Below are 19,632 nucleotides of genomic sequence, written 5' to 3'. Positions count from 1 at the left end.
AGCACCTAAACACACACACCGCACCCCCCCCTCCAGCATATGCTAATACTCTACCTCTCCTTTAGCTCGCATTTCACATCTAACGTGTTGGGGGACAGTGAACTTACCTATACCTACTAATCAACCGGCTGTTTCTGGAACTTTAGCTGAAGCACCCTGATTTCTGTTCTCCCTCTTCGCAACTTCATTTATTTACTTTTTAAATATTTATGCTGATTTGTAGAGAGAGAGAGGAAGAGAGAAGGAGAGAGAGAAACATTGGTATGAGAGGGAAACATCGGCTGGCTGCCTCCTGCAGGCCCTCCCGCTGGGGGCCAAGCCCAGGACCCAGGCATGTGCCCTGACTGGGAACCAGACCAGCAGCCTTTGATGCACCGGACAATGCCTAGCCAGCTGAGCTATGTCACACCAGCCCTCTCCTCGCTGCTTTAGATCTCCGATAATAGCAGTTCAACCTTCTTCTTTCACCTTTTGTGTGACTGTGACACGTGTATCGGGAAATATTTGGGCACACTCCCTCCTTCAAGTGAACCACGTGGTTGAAAAACGATAGTGTGGCTACATTTTACTTGTCATAAACTGTACCTTTAAGCCTTTTTCATCTCTGCTGTTAGTAATGGGATATAACGCAGAGAAGACCCTGTAATTCCTTATACCAGTGGTTGGCAAACTCATTAGTCCACAGAGCCAAATGTCAACAGGATAACGATTGAAATATCTTTGGAGAGCCACATTTTTTAAGCGTAAACTTCTTCTAACGCCATTTCTTCAAAATAGACCCACCCAGGCCGTGGTATTTTGTGGAAGAGCCACACTCAAGGGGCCAAAGAGCCAGGTGGCTTGAGAGCCACAGTTTGCCGACCACTGCCTTATACTTAGGGAGGTGCTAAGGGGACCCAGGAGCTGAGAATAAATATTTCGGAAGGGAGAGGAGAATACATGTATAAATATGATCTTTATAAAAATTAAAGTTGATTTTTTTTTAAGCGTTTCTAAGACATTATAGAGCCGAGAAGCCGGAAGTTAGGACAGATTCATGGCCCAGTACTTCTGACTTGTAAACTGTTGTTCTTAAATTGTTTTCATGGCTCCTATGAGAAAGGGGGAGAGAGGGCCTGATGCCCTTTCTGTAGCATAGTTACAAGTGGTTTGGGGTTTTTTTTGTGTGTGTGTTTTATTCTTTTCTTTTTTTTGTTTGTTTACACAGTCTTTTAATACGGATTTCTGGTTTGGCAGAATGTTTATTAACTGGAGACAGTTTCAAACTTCTGTCAGTAAGATTTGTTGTGCTTGAGGCTGGTATTTCTCCATAACTACGGATGGCCCTTTTCTTTTCTTAAAATAATAGAAGCTTAAAAAAAAAGAATTGTGTAAAGAGAGAAGCATATTTTGTTTGGCTTCACCCAAATACCCCTGGGCTCCTGCCTGAGACCAGGCCCGGAGCAGGGAGCAGGGGGAGGGCTGCAAAGTGAGACTGAAGCTGGGGTCCATGCATTCCTTTCCTTTGGACTGTGTGTGGGTCATAGTTGGCCCAGCACGGGGCGGCTTGAGGGAATTGCCTTAATGACACGCAGCAGGAAGAGGTCCATGTCCTTCAAATTTGCTTTGCTCAAGGCTCCTCTGAAAAGGATGCATTTTTTGAGACCATTGCTTTTTTCCTGGAGTCAACGTTCTCAACATTGCTGCTCACCCCGACAGAACTTGCCAGCACACGTTAGATACTTTCATAGGGACAGGCAGGCTACTCAAGAATGGTGTCATCAAAGGTCACCCCAATTTCATTTTTAAAAAAGGCTTGAACTAGTTTGGGTATCCTGTGGGGAGGGGACCCACTTTCCCGGCGTGACTGAGTTGTGTGTCAGAAATAGAAGTGGCGAGCCTGGATGTGGCGCGGTGATTTCTCTACGCTCTCCTCTCGAGGTTAAAGTGGGATGCGTGTCCACAGCTCCCCTGCGACCTGCGTGGGCCCCTTCCCGTGGATAAAGCAGAGGCCAAGGACACCTGTCAGAAGGCCACACGGTGGGCGGAGCAAAACCAGAATGCTTGCCTAGGAATCGCTGCTTTTCTTAAAAAAAAAAAACAAAAAAAACTTTTTAATTGATTTCAGGAGGAAAGGGAGAGAGATAAACATCAGTGATGAGAGAGAATCATTCATCAGCTGCCTCTTGCACAGCCCCACTGGAGATCGAGCCCGCAACTGGGCATGTGATGGAACCATGACCTCCTGGTTCATAGGTCGACGCTCAGCCATGGAGCCTTGCCGGCTGAGACCTCAGTGTACCAGGGAGGGTTTGGTTTCTCGCCGAGAGCCAGACAAGGTTTGATGCACAAGACTTCATTCTCTCTCATAGAGAAGTTGAGAGAGAGGAAGTCGAGGGCTTTCCAGGCGGTTCCTCAGGTTGTCAGGGCCCTGGCTCCCTCCAGCGTTGTGCTGAGCCATCCCTCATCTTCATGAGCCATCCCACACGGCTGCCGAGGCTCCAGCAAGGACACCCTTGTTTCGGGGAGCAGATGGATGAAGGACAGAGGGAGGGCCTGACCTTGTAAATGCGCCCTGGATAAGGGGAGGAGGTTTGCGGTATAACCACATGACGCTCTCTTCGTGTCTCATCGTCCAGACGTAGCGTGGGCCACACATGCCTACACGGAGCCCAGAGCGCATGGCTTCACCCCTTCTCCACTCTCTGGAGCCAGACACACGGTCGTCCTCGGGAAAACGTCTCGGAAGTTAGAACTTTATTGTTAGTCATGATAATATAACTCATGTTTAACGGCTCACGGGCACTATCTTCCGCAACTTATATGAACCACCGTACTGCACCTCCCTCAGATGTGGGTGTTATTATCCCATTTCACAGAAAGGAAATTGTGCTTTCAAAAGTTACGTTTCGCCCAAGGTTATGTCTCTAGGAAGGGCTGAGCCGGAGCCCACAGCCAGGCTAGTCTTTTTCCAGGTCCTAAGCATCCAATCCCAGGGGTCGGCAAACTGCAGCTCTCGAGCCACATGCAGCTGTTTGGCCCCTTGAGTATGGTTCCTCCACAAAATACCATGTGCAGGCACGCACATACAGTGCCATTGAAACTTCATGGCCCATGCACAGAAGTTGGTTTCCGGCTCTCCAAAGAAATTTCAATTGTTGTATTGTTGATAGTTGGCTCTGTTGACTAATGAGTTTGCCGACCACTGCGCTATCCTATTTGTGGTTTTATAGTCTTTAGCTCTTCACGCTTTTCACCCAACACACACACACACACACACACACACACACACACACACCTTTTTCCAAATCTTTAAGCATTTTTATGCTTTTGTTTACAAGTATAGAAAGAACGTGACTTTCTATACTTGATTGGTTCATTGTAAGTTGTTTTTCTGCGGGTCAGGCGTCTGCATGTTAGCGTTTGGGGCAGTTTAGAGGAACCCTCAAAGCTAGGGGTGATCACAGAGCGAGTAAGAAAGAGCCCTGGCCCCGGGCATCATAGTGCGATTCTGTGAGGACGGGCTGTAGACCAGACTCGGAACATCCAATTATCCTGTGAGTCGGCGTGTGAATCAGAGCTGCCCTGATGTGCACACCCAGGTGTCCCGGTAATTACAGGAACACCGTGGTTACCGCCAAACGGCCACCCACCCCTTCAAAACATTCCCAAGAAATTAGGTAGAGTAAACAGGCAATTCTATTTTAGTCCTCCTTCTGGTTTCCCCTTAAGCAACACTACTCACATTACGATTTTGGTAATAGAAGCCGAATCTTAATTTACATACAGTAGATAGGGGGTTAATTATAATTCCTACTAGAGGCCTGGTGCACGAAATGCGTGCAAGAGGAGGCCTTCCTTCCCCCGATTGCTGGCACAGCTTCCCTCTGGCCCCCGGGACCCGGGCTTCCCTCACAGCCCGGGCTTCGTCCAGAAGGTCTTCCGGAAGGATGTCCGGTCTAATTCGCATATTACCCTTTTACTATTATAGATTATTTTGAATGTCCACTTGTAAAAAAGTTCAGTTCCTACTTTATGACATTTTGAATAGTGGCAGGAATAATAGACCATTATGTTAGAAATTCGAGGTGGTAGTGGTGGGGGGTGATGGTGGTGGTGGGCGGTGGTGACCTTTGACCGAGTCTGCGAGACAAGCCTGTTTAGGGTTACCCTTGGTGTGTGTTTCCCATAAGCCATCGAGGAAGATGGCCCCCTGGCCAGGGAAGACGGAGAGAGCACTGCCCGGGGCTGGGAGGCTGGCGACACCGTCTCCTATAAGACTCCCGTGTATTCCTTCCTGTCCTTGCCACCTGCACGTCGGATATCGGATATGGAGAGGAGGGACATGGAGAGGAGGGATGGGCAGGATTCGCGTCTTGTCCTTTCCTCAGCTCTTTTTTCCCCGGTGCACCTGCTCCTTGACGTTACTTCTTTAGGAAGAAGTCCTTCTTTCTGCCCAGGCGCTCCCTGCACCCGGTCCTCCTGCTCTCTGCTCCTGGTCACGTGAGCACAGAAGCGCTGTGCTCCATGGCGGGGAGGCTGTCCTGGGTAGACATGAACCAGTCCGCACCTGGGTCTTCCTGGGCATGCTCATCCGTGTGTACGCTGCTTCGGCGAGCAGCCGCCTCCGTGGGAGAAGCTGGTGTCCTGCTGAGGCTGCCGGGCCCGTCTCAGGTGGCCTGGCCCTGGATGCACGAGTGATGAGTCTCCGGCTCTCCCCACCGTCCCTCTCCTCGTGGATGACCTCATGGGCTGTCCCTGACCTAATGGTCCTGGAGGTCACGGCCTTCATTGTCACCTGGAGTGAATTTCACTCGGGAAACTTTACCATTTGGCTCCGAAAGACAATGATAAGTAGCGCTGGGTGTTGATCTTCAGAATTAAACAAAAACAAAAAAGAAGATTAAACAGGTGACTTCCCTATACGGTATGCAGCCCTTCCTCACCTCAGCACCGAGGGAAGTGGTTTATGCTCATTCATGACCTCATGTCGCTGGGGATTCTGCCGTGAACACAGTAGGCACGGTGTCCTCCCACCTGTTATGGTAGAGAAGTGTTTGTTATGAATAAGGAGACATGTTTATTTAAGGAATCTGCAGAGAGAACTACAGCGGCTGGCCCAGAGTCACTGCCTCTGATAAAATTCGTGTGAATGAGGGATTGATGGCAAAACCGGAAGGCAGGGAGGAAGAGTTCAAAGTCTGGGGAAACTGGCCAGAGAGTGGGATGTTGCATCTCTAGGTGATGGGCAGCCAGTAGGGGCTCAGGATTGGAGCGGGGTGTAATCAGGGTGCACAAAGAAAGAAGAATTCTGGTCCTGAGGTGCCCGTTCAGTGAGGAAGGGCAGGGCTGTGGGTCTCCGGAGGAGCTGGGATGCTTGTGTGCCTAAGAAAAGCCCTGAACTAAAGGGACGTGGCCAGGCTGGGGCGGGACGAAGTGAGGGGACGCTGCTGTGGGAAGTGGGGGGCTGGAGGCTGACTGCGGAGGAGAGGCAGCCGATGGCGTTGGAAGTCCCAGGTGACCAGGCCTCGGAGTAATTCTGGATGGCAGTAAGAGCGGAAAGAGCATCAGTTAAGAGAAGCCCGAGTGTGCACTCATGTGACTTCTCTCCGAGATCCTATCTTTGATGACTGTCGCCCAGAGTATTTCCTAAAACCAGGAATCCGGTGCCCTCCTGCTCTCCTCATTCCAGGTCCAACTGAAGCATGTCTTTCTCTGTTTTGGTCTTTTCTGGGGGTTGGTGGTTGGGGGGGGAGGGGGAAGGAGAAATTTCCCCCAAATTAGGAGGAAATGGAGTAGTTAAGACCATTGCTCAAAAGTGAGACGTGGCAGGTCAGCTGAGAAGTGTGTGGCGTGCGCTGACCACTGTGCTTCTTGCCTCCTAGGCGTTCTTTGTTGACCACAACTCCCGGACCACCACGTTCATCGACCCCCGGCTCCCCCTGCAGAGCAGCAGGCCCACGAGCGCGCTGGTGCACCGGCAGCACCTGACCCGGCAGCGCAGCCACAGCGCGGGCGAGGTGAGTCACCGGGGACCGCGGGTTGGGGCCGCTGACCCCGAGACCCCCCAACCGGGGCCGCTGACCCCGAGACCCCCAACCGGGGCTGCTGGGTGCTCCAGGGGATGATGTGTGTCTCCTCCTCCCTGTTTCGCCCTCCTGGTGTGACTTAGAGATGCTCATTGGAGGGTGGGAGTGCTGGGATGTTGACAGGGCTTCTTTGGAGACTCGTGGAGCCCACGTGCCCAGGAGGAGATGCAGGCTATGGGAGGGAGACGAGAGAAACGAGAGGCTTTCTTACACTCAGAGGAGGGTGAGAGAGAGAACTCAAAGGGTGGTGAAATATTGAAGAGGGGGTGGTGAGCCTGACTGGTGTGGCTCCGTGGTTGAGCATTGACCTGTGAACCAGGAGGTCATGGTTTGATCCTGTCAGGGCACATGCCCTGCTTGCAGGCTCAGTCTCCAGTTTGGGTGTGTGAGGCAGCTGCTCCATGATCCTCTCTCATCACGGATATTTCCATCTCTGTTCCCTCTCCCTTCCTCTCTGAAATCAACAAAATATTTATGAAAAAGTGGGGATGTTGACCCCTTTTGACCCTCTAAGGGCAGCTTCCCAGGGAGGAAGGGATGAGACTATGAGTGGGCTGAATTTGGATAAAATGTAAGGGGGTTTCTTAAGTGAGGCTAGCTGGATTCCATGAAAATCTTCGGCCAAGGCTGTGGGGCTGTGGCATTCTCACTCACTGGTATTCTTTAAAGTTGAGTGTATTCGAGAGCTGATTTGTGCACTGTCAGTGCCCAGAGAAAATGGGTGGGATTAAGAATGACTGACATTTCTATGGGGCTCTGCTTGGCTAGTGTGCAGGGATCCACAGCAACCACACGAGGGCTCTCTAACAGCCTAACCAAAAGCAGACGTCACCCCTTCCTGCTCCCCCTCTTCTGTGGAGGCCGAAATAAAGAAAGGGAGTGCTGGAGGTCACATTTCTCCTTACACGACGTCTGCTTTAGGTACATATCCTCCCTGCATATACGTTGTTTCTGATAATTCCCTTCGACGTGCTTACCTCCGCGTGTTTTCCTGCACGCCTCTTCCACATGGCTGGGCCTACCCTGCTGTCAGCATGGTGTTGCAAGCCACATGGCTATGTAGCTTCTATTATAGGAAACAATTATGGGGGACTTGAGACACCAAAATTCCACCCTGGAATTCCCCCATCCCCCCTTTCCACACTGGCTCTCACGCACCGGCGTGTGTGTGCTGGCTGTGAGCGCAGACACAGGCGTGTACACAAGACGCGCGTGTAAACATGATCCACTGCGGGAGGAGGTCGCCACAGGAATATCTGTGCCTTGTGAGCGGCCAATAACTCTGCACCTTGCCTTCCCGTTCCTGGTGAAGTGGGGGATGCACTCAGCGTTCGTCCGACAGGCGGACACACCTTTGGACCCGTGCACGACGTGGAGCAGCATGAGGGCGCGGCCCCGACTCGCCCCCGTGGCCGGTGCACTTGAGCCCCGGTCTTATCTGGACTTCACCCCATGAGGCTGCCTGCCTGGCTGCGCGGGACTGCGTGTGTGTGTGTGTGTGTGTGTGTGTGTGTGTGAGAGATGAATAGCTGGACTCGCCTTTTCTTTCCATGAGCTAGACTGTCTCCACGAGCTAGCAGTAGCCCGTGGAGAGGGGCCCTAAGGGGCACGTTAACATCTGAGTGGCCATGGCTCTGTGCCTTGCTGGGCACTGAGCAGTGGGGAGAGGTACCCCATAAGGACTGAGCATGGGGTCCCGCCTTGTTCGGCCTTTGAGGGGACATGTGTCCTGGCACCGCAAGGAAGGTGCACTTCAGGCGGTCCCCAGGGTGGCCTCTGGGTGGGAATAGGGAAGGGCTGTGACGAGACCTCCGCTGTCCTGGGAAATGGCAGCAGTAGCATCCGGACAGGAGGGAACGTGTCTGTGGATGACACTGTGACCGACACACGAGGTGCAGTTCCCCCTGGAGTCTCCCCACATTTTGAGTTGCGGGGATTCATGCCGGGGACCAGCCGCTCCCCAGAGGCCGCGTGAGAGCCGCTCAGTCACAGGCCGGGCCTCCCAGCCCCGCTCCTCTGCGCCTTTAGCAGACACGCAGGCGGGGCACGGGGCATCTCTTCCATCCGCTCCGCCGGCGGGTACTGACCCCGCACCTGCAGCGTGGCCTCATGGGGCTTGTTTGAGTGATTCGCGTCAATAACGTAGGTTCCCGTCCTGTGTTCTTACCAGGGAGAGAGTAGAGGAAACGGAGTCTGGTGCAGATGAAAAGCACGCGTGAGAAGCGCTCTATCCCCCGTTAGAAATGTGCGCGCGCAGCCGAGCTGTGGGGCTCAGAGATGCTTGCTCTTCATCTCGGCGTCGGGGAAGGGAGGCCTGGGGGAGGGGGCGTCTGCTGATACGGACAGCGGGAACCTCGGGGGGGTGAGCACGCTGTGCGGGGTGGGGAGACATTACCAGTTTCAGGGCCTTGAGAGAAGCCCTCACCACACCCTGCTCTGATGCCAGGTGGCAAAAGGCTTGTGCAGCTTTGGGTGGGTGGGTGGAGAGGCTCTGTTTTCAAAGTGCCGATTTACAAACCCAGCGTGTTATTCTTCTTTTTTTTTTTTTTTTTTTTTTTTTTTTTTTTTTTAAAGACAGATATTATAGGTCTTTATTTTTCTCATATATATATATATATATATATATATATATATATATATATATTTTATTTTATTGATTTTTTTACAGAGAGGAAGAGAGAGGGATAGAGAGCTAGAAATGTCGATGAGAGAGGAACATCGACCAGCTGCCTCCCGCACACCTCCTACTGGGGATGTGCCCGCAACCAAGGTACATGCCCTTGACCGGAATCCAACCTGAGACCCTTCAGTCCGTAGGCCGACGCTCTATCCACTGAGCCAAACCGGTTTTGGCAAGAATATGTTTTGTTTGTGTGCTGGTGTGAAGGAGTATCTGAGTCTGTAACAGGCCCCATCGCTAATTCAGGTCAGGGCAGCCCCATTTGGCTCCTCCACACCTAACTGCTGTGATTAGCTCCCCCCGTGGGAGGGTCAGACCGGAAAGAGCTGCTGGGCCAGGCGCTGTGACAGGCGAGCAGACTCGCTCCTGAGCGGGTAATCCACAGCTCCGAACCATGTGGGGGCGGCTGCCCTCGGCCCCTCCTCTGGCAGGCAGGATCCCCTGACCGCCGGCCGGAGGCAGGCACACCACTCTGTAGCGAGGTGATACGTGTGTCCCCTGGGGGTCTTCCTCTGCGTGTCCCCTGGCCGGTTTGGGTTCTGTCGGCCGAAAGGCACACCTGCTGAGCAGCGTGCTGTTGAGCTCCTGCAGCCCCTGTCACTGTGAGCGCGTGGAGCTACCCCTGAGCCTCGCGGTGAGCAGGCACTGCCCCTGCCCCTCCCAAGGGCCCCGGGGTCCCGCCCCTCCACTCATTCAGCAACGAAAGCAGAACTTTTGGGGATCTCGTGCCAGCTCCCCCCGCCTGGCATCCCTTCTGATCAGTTGGAATCTACCAATGCTCGCTCGTAGGCCTGGCCAGTTTTGCTCAGTAGATAGAGCGTCGGCCTGCGGATCAAAGGGTCCTGGGTTCGATTCTGATCAGGGGCACACGTACCTTGGTTGCAGGCTCTTCCCTAGCTAGCGCCCTAGTCGGGATTTGTATAGGAATCCACCACTCGGTATGTTTCTCTCACATGGATGTTTCTCTCTGTCTTTCCCTCTCACTTCCACTCGCCCTAAAAAACAATGGAAAACTATCTTCCGGTGAGGATTCACACACACAAAAAAAGAGCCAAAGGGAACACGTGGCTGGGCTGCGGATAGAGCTCGGGAGGTCCCGGTGCGGGGCCTGAGTGATGCTGTGTCTGCAGGTAGGAGAGGATACGAGGCACGCGGGGCCGCCCGTCCTTCCCAGGCCTTCCAGCACGTTCAACACCGTCAGCCGGCCGCAGTACCAGGACATGGTTCCAGTGGGTATGGCACCCCTCCCCGGAAGTCCCCGCCCTGCGTCCCACGCCCGCCGGTCCCCTGCATGCTGTGCTGGCATGGCCCCCTTGCCTGCCCGCCCGCCCGCTGCTCTTGCCCTGGGCTCAGGAACTCTGCGTCAGCCACAAGAAACCGCTCTGAATCTCAGAGCACGCAGGCCTTGTAAAACCCTCTAGGAGGAGAAATGCCACCTTCTCTGAGTAGAGCTATGGCCTTAGATGGTTGAAGTGAAAGAAAAACAAGTTGTGAAGGATTTCTAAATACATATGCCTATAATTCTGATTATAAATAAATGTAATCAAGATGAATCATCTGAAGTAAAAACAAAACAAAACAAAACAAAAAACCTAGTTTTCTTGATAAAAGAAAAAAGCCCTCATGACAAGAGCCCTCAATAAATTTCAAGTAACGATTTTTAAATTTCTGTGGGCACAGGGCAACCTTGGCTAAGATACATTTTTCTCTTAACAAATAGTTGGTGTTGCTGATTGTGTTGTAGGTGTGGATGTAGTTGGTTTGGTAAAGGAGCTGTGTGTGGCTTGACGGCATCTATTTCCACATGGAGTTTGGGAATGGCTTGTTCTCTGCATTTTGGTAGTTGCTCTTGCTGGCGACCGTTGCATTTTGGGGACTTGCTCTGCCGCTTCACCTTGCTGCATGGCTCATATGTAATCAGAAGATAGTTTCCTATTCCTATTCCTATTCCTATTCCTATTCCTATTCCTATTCCTATTCCTATTCCTATTTTTATTTCTATTTCTTAGGTAGTTGATTTTGATAAGCAGCAGATTGAAATAATCAATATAGAGGATCCTGGTGATCTCACCTTGCTCTTTGCTGACAAAGATGACTCATCAAATGAGTAAAGAATGTCACACCAGATAGACCTAAGTCCAATGTTCATAAAAGCATGGACACAGAGGGGAATTTAAGTGTCTGTAGTGGCTCGAGTACCAGGAATATTAACCAGAAAAACAGATTGTTAAAAGTTTGTGTTCATATGCACAAAACTAATAACGGGTTGTCTGTAAACGTTGTCCTGTTTTCCGACTTTTCAGCTTACAATGACAAGATTGTTGCATTTCTGCGCCAACCCAATATCTTTGAAATTCTACAGGAGCGTCAGCCTGATCTCACCAGGAACCACTCACTCAGGTAACCATGACATTGGCATACGCCCCAGCTTTAAATCTTCAGGAACAATGCTCATCGTCTTGGAGATGTGCTCTTTCTGTCTGGCACCAAACCGCTCTGAATCTCATCAATGCCAGGTCACTGCAACCCTGGCTTTTCTCTGTTAAGTACAAGGATGAAATAAAATTGACTAAAGAGCCTAGAACCTTCTTTAAAAGAATATGAAAAACACACCCCACAAAAGTTCACAGCCAAGAATGCACCCTAGCTAGATGTGCAGATTATAATGAAAATAACAATACACGACAGACCTTTCGGGGTAGCTTGAGAAAACAAAAGTAACATAGAGCGTATTGAATTGAGATTCATAAAACCCTAGACTTGGTATTTGGATTTTTCCATAATAAAAACGCAGGGGCCCGGAGGAGGTAACCCGATACCGTCTACAGTCCTGCGCTGCCCTGCACCAACCCTTCCTTCTAACCGGGCCTTCCCCGCCTCCGGCTTCAAGCCCGGTTGCACTTTCCTGAAAACACGCTGCTGCTTTCCCTGGCAGGATTTTCCTCTTCGTCTGCGTTGGGCAGGAAAGACCTTGCCTTTGGAACTCAGTGCCACCCACCCCTCCATGGCGCGGTGCAACTTCCCCATGTCCGCTCCCTCTCAGGAGCGCGGCTAGATTTTCCGTGTCCCCCGGGGAGATGGGAAAGTGGGAGTGAATGCGGACCGTCTGCCAGAACTCCAAGCCCATTGGGCTTACGCGCCACATCCCTGGTAGGAGTAGGCCTGCCCAGGGTGCCATCCTGACCCACAGGGACCCTCCAGCACTTCTTCTCTACGAGGCTGTGCCAGGCTGTTTTCATCGGGATCATCCAGGGAGCGTTAGGAAGTACAAGATGCCCGGTCTCATCGCCCCCAACTCCTCTCCCTTCTCTGAATTTGAACCCCCTGATCTTCCACGCCCTGCCCAGAAGTTTCATTCAGGAGGTCTGGGGTAGAGCTCAGCACTTCCTTCTTAAAACCTCTCTCTATCATGTCACAGGCACTGTCAGGTTTAATAAGCTGTGATCCAGAGACTTAATCATGTAATATGTCAAGTTATCCTTCATACTATTTTGGTTATATGACTTCTGTGCTTTAATTAGACTTTTGAGCCTTTATTCTTTATTTTTAATTGCATTTTAAGCTCCTTACAAATAGGGATGTTATTCAAATCATTATTTCTCTTCTTTATGCTCAAATATCTAGAGTAGCATTTTGCATATAGTGAATATATATATATATATATATATATATATATATATATACACATTGAGTGGCCAGATTATTATGATTTCCCCTATATAATAAAAGGCTAATATGCGAATTGTCCCCTCAACCAGGAGTTCAACCAGCAGGCCTATCTCCCCTCCACCTGCCCAGGCTTGCTAGATACCACCCATGCATGAATTCATGCACCGGGCCTCTAACACACACACACACACACACACACACACACACACACACTGAGTGGCCAGATTATTATGTGTTCAGAGATCATAATAATTGGCCACTCAGTGTATATATATTATTTGTTCACTTAAAAATAAATTGCCAAATATTCTTCTTATGATGTTCTCAGTCTGTCTCAGTTTCTGCTGAGGTATTTCTGACATGCAACATTATATTAGTCTCAGGTGTCCAACATAAGGATTTGATATTTGCATATCCTGTCAAATGATCATCACAATAAGTCTAGTTAACATCTGTCACCAAACATAGTTGTAGAATTTTTTCTTGTGATGAGAGTTTTAAGATCTATTCTCTTAGCAACTTTCAAATAAGCAACACAGTATTAACTGCAGTAGCAATTTTCAGCCGGTGTGCTTGCAATACTATTTTAGACAGGGGCAGTGACCTCTTTTCCCTCAGATTGTCAAATAAAAAGTGACAGCAACCCTAGTTGTCTTGGCTCAGTGGATAGAGCATTAGCTCATGGGCTAAACAGTCCCAGGTTTGATTCTGGTCAAGGGCATGTACCTTGGTTGCAAGGTGTGTGCAGAAGTCAACCAATGATGTGTCTCTCCCACATTGATGTTTCTTTCTGTCTCTCCCTCTCCCTTCCACTCTCTCAAAAAAATCAATGGAAAAATATCCTCTGGTGAGGATTAACCAAGATAGATAGATAGATAGAGGATCTCCCATATATATATATATATATGACAACAGCCAGTACAACAATATCTGTCCATTGTGAATAAATTAAAATTATTCCAATTTATTTTGTCAGATCAGCAAAAAATATATTTCTTGGTGTGCTTCAGACTTTTAGTACTAAGCTTATGTGCCCTGAGCTGGGAAGGGGTGAAAATCACTGAACTAAGGTCACCATCTGTCTGTCACGTCCCCAGGAATTGTTTCCTTTACCACTGAAGTTTGTACCTTTAGACTCCACCCATTTCGCCCTCCCCACCCACCCCTGTCACATCTCTAAGCTTATCATCACCTTCTAAAGGTTAAGTCTGACACCGCTGCTTCCACAGAAAACCCAGTTTCCCATTTGTTGACCTCTACCTCGAGTCTGAGTACTTCCCCAGCTTCACAAACACACTGCTCTAAATCCCACCCAAATCACCAAACCACGCATGTTACCATCTGTGGGTTTGTGTACGGTGGCACCCACTCAGCAATTCATGGGGCACTGAGAGTCTTGCGTAAGAAGGCCTAGTTAATAAAACTGAGAAAGGAGCTCCTCAGATGTCTAATGAGAGAGAGTACAGATTCTGGGCCACAAAGCAAAAGGAACAGACAACAAAATCCTCCTCTTCAGCTAATCTCTGAATAAGGAGAACTCTGTTTTCTCTCTTTTCTACCAACTCCAGCCCTAACACACACACTCTTCACATCAAGATCTGTTCTTCTGAAAGTACACCACACACACACACACACACACACACACACACACACACGAACAAAAAAGCAGAAACTCAGTAGTAAATTTTTTCCTGATTGCTCTGTTCTTCACATTATTATGTACATCAACTTAGCATCTCTTCAAATCTCCACTGTAGGGGAAATCGGATGATTTGATCTATCTGAACAAGGCATCTAATATTGTCATTGTTCCTTTTATTTAATTTAATTTTGTTTCTTAAATATATTTTTATTGATTTCAAAGAGAAAGGAAGTGGGAGAGAGAGCAGTGTTGTTCTTGAGAAATTCAAATAGATACACCTCTTGTTTTTTTTGTGTGTGTGTGTGTTTTTTTTTTTCTTTTCTGTTTTGCTTATGATTCCTCCTATACCAGAAGGTAGCAAGCAGTATATTTGGAACTAACCTAAAATTAAAATCTTGTTCATACACACCATCCTACATAAAATGGGGATACTCTTAATGTACTGTGTTGAATTAGTTATTGCTGTCAGTTCCTTGGGACACATTTTACTGAGAACATTCTTGCAGACTCACAAGGGTGTCATTATATTAAAAATCAGGTGCCTTATGTGTATGACTTTGATAATTTATCATAGAAATGGCATAATAGTATACCATCTGTGCTTAAAGTGTTTTAAAATATCTTGTTTTTCCCCCTAATATATTGATTCTTATGTATTTATATTTCAAATCAAGTGGAAGCTACATGAAATCAAGGTCAATATCTTATTCCTTCTTTTAATCCTCATAGGACCCAGAGAGAGCAGGTTGGAGTAAGTCCTTGGGCAGGCCCTTTAAGAGGAACTGCCTGAGACTCCAGAAAACACCCCCCCCCCCCCACACACACACACACACACCCCTCACTCAGCCACAATCTTTGCTGGTTTTCACAGCCAGAAGTTATAGGACCTTCTCTTCCCAGCACTTGAACCCTGGCTGGGGGGCCTGGTGTGGGGCTGGGACCCTTTGCCGAGACACCCCTCCTAATTTTTAGCCCCCACACGTGGGTGCGGAATTAGCCTGCTTGCATCAGCCTTGAAGTGGCTGCCTCTCCACACCCTCAGCTCTAGGAATTCTGCTCGCTGGGCCTCAGGCGATTCTGAAGCCTGTTTGTTCTGTAGACTAGCTGTACCTTGGAGGTGGTTGTGGGAGGATGGGAGCATGCACCTACCTGTGCTGCCATCTTGACAGCATTATTTTGCATTATGGAGATGGACTTTTGAATAACGTTCTCAACTTTTAAAACACATAGAGATTCAGCCCTGGTCAGTGTGGCTCAGTTGGCTGAGCTTTGTCCTGCGGACCAAAAGGTCAAAGGTTTGATTACCCATCAGGGCACATATCAGGTGGCAGGCTTGATCCCTGGTAGGGGTGCATGCGAGAGGCAACTGATCAATGTCTCTCTCCCTCTCCTTTCTCTCTCTCTAAAAAGAAATGAAAACATATTTAAATAATATGTTGGGATTTTCATGGGGAGTGTTTCTTATATTTACTTGGGATACAATTAAAATACACTCTTCTATTTTCTCTTCTATAACATTTTTGTGTGTATTGAACCCTTTCATTTCTTACAATAAAATTTTCTTATTTACTTAAGAACTCAGCATTTTTTGTAGAGGTTTTCCAAAGCATTTTATGTTTTCTTTCTGTTGTGGGTGGAGGTTTTTTTTTTTTTTTTTTTTTTTTAAGTCTTCTAAATAATGATTACCAAAATGTGGGAAACCACTAGTTTTTATAGTATTCTTTTCCGGAAATTGGTACTTCGAGGTTTTTTTTTTGTCCTTGTCTTGACATTTTTTAATTACTGTTTAGAAAACACTGCCATATCCTCATCTGTCTCTTTACAAGCTTTTTACTGGCTTGCTCATCCTAATTGCTTCATATTAACTAATTTATTTGTTTTTTAATATATATGGCTATTATAAAATAAAACTATAGGAGACAATCCAGTTTCAATTCCTCAATATATTTTCTTTAAAACACCTATTATCAAATACATAATAAAATAGTATAATTCATAAGAAAATAAAATTCTCTCGCTATACGTTCTAGTTTATCCTTTATATTCATTCCTCAGAAGGATGGCCTTAGGTTCAAGCTCTTGGAATGCCTGAGGGATGGTGTCTTATAACCAGATTCTTCTGTGTAATAACTAAACTCCACTTTCAGAGTTCAAAATGGCTCTTCTTTATCGATAATGTTTCCCACTGGCTATTGAATTATGAGAAATGTAAAGCCTTCCTATTTGTTAACTCTTTGATATAGAGTTGTTTCAGTTTTACAGAGAGCCCATCATTTTGCAGACTGCATATCATAAAAGTACTCAACAAATATTTGTGGCACGAACAAAACAAGCAGCATGGGTAAAGCCACCTGCAGAGACAGAAAAAGGAGCCAGTCACAAGGCTTCTGATTTGATCCTGTTTTCAATAAATCTTACTGGCTATTGAAAAATGAATAAATAATTATGAGGCCTACTTAATAATATACACAATAGCTAAAAGTTATTTAGTGCCACCATGAAAAAGGTTCCATGCTAAGTATTTCATTTTTATTCGTTCATTTAATCCTTCCCACAAACAACCCTTTGAGGCAGGCACTATAATTATGTTTATTTCAAAATGAGGAAGCCAGCAAAGAGAGTTAAGTAACTCTTTACGTTTCAATTTTATTTTTTTAATTATAGTTTACATTCAGTGCTTCAGGTGTACAGCCTAGTGGTTAGACAATCACATACTCTACAAAGTGTTCCCCCCCAATATGTTCAGGACCCACTTGGCTCAGTACATAGTTATTACAATATTATTGATTATATTCCCTAGGCTGTACTTTACGTTCCATGACTATTTTGCAACTACCTATCTGTACTTCTTAATCCCTTCATCTTTTCCACCCACCTACCCCACCCCTCCAGCAACCATCACTCCGTTCTCTGTGTCTATGAGTTTCTTTCTATTTTGTTTCTCTGCTCATTTTGTTCTATAGATCCCATGTGTAAGTGAAATTGAATGGCATTTGTCTTTCTCTGACTGACAGACGTCACCTAGCATAATACCCTCTAGGTCCATCCATGCTATCACAAATGAGAGGATTTCATTCTTTTCTATGGCTGAATGTTATTCCATTGTGTATTTGTTCCACTTTACGTCTGTTGATGGGCACCTGGGTTGCTTCCATAGCTTGGCTTTTGTAAATAATGCTGAAGTGAACACATAGTGTATTCGTTCAAATTACTGTTTGGGGTTTCTCTGGATATACAGGGTGTGGCAAAAGTAGGTTTACAGTTGTGAGTATGCAAACAGTTTATTCTTGTATTATCTATTTACTAGAAGCCCGGCGCACGAAATCCATGCATGGGGTGGTGGTGGTGGGGTTTCCCTCAGCCCAGCCTGCACCCTCTCCAATCTGGGATATTCCTCTCACAATCCAGGACTGTTGGCTCCTAACCACTCGCCTGCCTGCCTGATTGCTTCTAACCGCTTCTGCCTGCCAGCCTGATCACCCCCTAACCATTCCCCTGCCAGCCTGATCAATGCCTAACTGCTTCCCTGCTGGCACGATTGCCCCTAACTGCCCTCCCCTGCCAGCCTAGTAGCCCCTAACTGCCCTCCCTTGCCAGTCTGGTCGCCCTTAACTGCCCCTCCCTGCAGGCTGGTGTCCCCCTACTACCTTTCCTGCATGCCTGGTCCACCCCAACTGCCCTCCCCTGCAGGCCTGGGTTCCCCCCAACTGCCCTCCCCTGCAGGCCTGTTTCTTCCCATCTGCCCTCCCCTGTAGGCTTGATCACCCCTAACTACCCTCTCCTGCCAACCTGGTTCCCCCTACTGCCCTCCCCCTTAGGCCTGGTCACCCCTAAGTGCCCTCCCTTGGTTAAATTTATTCCTAGGTATTTAAAAAAAAAAAAAAAAAAAAAAATATATATATATATATATATATATATATATATATATATATATATATATATATATTTCAGAGAGGAAGGGAGAGAGAGAGAGAGAGAGAGAGAAACGTCAATGATGAGAGAGAATCATTGATCAACTGCTTCCTGCATACTTCACACAGGGGATCGAGCTCACAACTGGGCATGTACCCTGACCAGGAATCAAACTATGATCTCCTGGTTCATAGTTCGGTGCTTAACCACTGAGCCATGCCAGCTGTGTGATTATTAGGTATTCTTTGATACAATTGTAGATGCATTGTGTTCTTCGTTTTCTTGTCTGATAGTTCTAAGTAACTCTTTAAATTCTTATCAAGGAACTGATTCATATCCATTTACAACAAATATTTTCCCAAAAACATATGGCTGGTTAATGTCACGTCTGTGTGTCCATAAGTATCCTATGACCGTATGGACCAATATTTCCAAACCTAACCTCTGTACTAGGATGGAGAAAGGAAAGCTGATCCTGTCACTGCTGGGCTCTATACAAGTCAGACTGGACCCTGTGGCTGCAGCAAAGACTGTGGATAAACCATCGGTGCTCATTTTCCTTCCTGGGCATCGGGCATTAGAGAAGTCCTGGGGATTTCTCTAAAAGGGCCCTGGGGGAGTTTTTAAAAACCCGTGTGTTTTTGAAGGTGTTCCCGAGCTGTGTCTGCAGGATCCGTGTGTGCCGCAGAGCCTGCGACCCGGAGCTCTGTGGTTTCGACGCTTCTGGTCTTTCCTGATCATGTGCCCTTCTTCAACTTCAACAAAATGCTGGCTGGTTCCGGTGGGAGTCTTTTCTGTGGGAATTCCGGTCTTGAGTCTATGTTTATTGTCCTCAAGTGATCTTCTGCTGGGGTTTTTCCTCTGGGGTGATTCTCTGTGCTGCAGGAAGTGGTGGCAGAAGGCTAATTACTGTGGGCATCACAGAGACAGCAGTAGCCAGCGACTTTCTCCTGAGGTTCTCACTAGACAGCTGAGCCTCGTACCATGGTTGTGAGTTTGTTTTAGAAGGGATTGCTTCTTTGACTGTCCTTGCACGTCCCTCGGGGGGTTCTGTCCCTCAGGGGGTTCTGTTTGAGTTAATAACCTGAGGTCCTCTTTCTGATTGTCTTTTCTCTGCCACAACATCAACAACAACAACAACAAACAAAACGATGGCCAGATAGTTTCTTCCAAACACTGAGGGGACTCAGGGAAATCTGTTCGGGGCCGAGCCTGTCCTTTTGGGGTTCACTGTTCTGATGCCCGGCTTGCATTTTACTGAGCACTGCTGTGTGCACAGCCCCGTGGTAGGCACTTGGGGAACATACAAGCAAAGGAGGAAGGAAGGGCTTTGCCCTCGAGATACTCAAGTTTCAAAAGGAACTTCAGTTCCAGCGCGTGGCCCTGTGGGAAAGTTCGATGGAGGAAGTGCTGGGATGTACCCCAGAGGGCACAGAGAGGAGCAGCGGCCATGCAGAGAAGTTCACATGGTAAACCATTATTTGAATGTAACCTTAATCCTCATTAGAAGCCACTGACATGGCTTTAAGGTGGAGGCAGTAAAGAAAAAAATGAGAGGACTGTCGGAGTCCTCATAACTCTATGCATGTATGAAATAAAACCGAATAGACACATTCATGTAACTTTCAGATGTACCCCTAGTAAGGGTCATCGTATCTTTA

At 47.8% G+C, this 19,632-nt stretch overlaps 1 protein-coding gene across 6 annotated transcripts in view; it reads left to right on the top strand.

Annotated features, from left to right (window-relative positions):
- Positions 1–19,632, top strand: part of HECW2 (HECT, C2 and WW domain containing E3 ubiquitin protein ligase 2) — a 226,022-nt gene that overhangs the window by 147,079 nt on the left and 59,311 nt on the right. For all 6 annotated transcript variants that reach the window (XR_014795809.1, XR_014795810.1, XM_084893123.1 and 3 more), the window contains 3 exons: positions 5,865–5,999; positions 9,879–9,981; positions 11,052–11,148. Coding sequence is in view for 4 of the 6 variants with exons in the window: in XM_084893123.1 (XP_084749249.1) it covers positions 5,865–5,999; positions 9,879–9,981; positions 11,052–11,148 (335 nt within the window). In the remaining 2 variants the exon portion in view is untranslated. The remainder of the gene's footprint in view (positions 1–5,864; positions 6,000–9,878; positions 9,982–11,051; positions 11,149–19,632) is intronic.

Source organism: Pipistrellus hanaki (genome assembly GCF_964339955.1).
Source record: "Pipistrellus hanaki genome assembly, chromosome: 8".
Taxonomy (NCBI): domain Eukaryota; kingdom Metazoa; phylum Chordata; class Mammalia; order Chiroptera; family Vespertilionidae; genus Pipistrellus; species Pipistrellus hanaki.
Note: the sequence above shows the minus strand (reverse complement) of the source record. Positions and strands in the feature narration are given on the sequence as shown.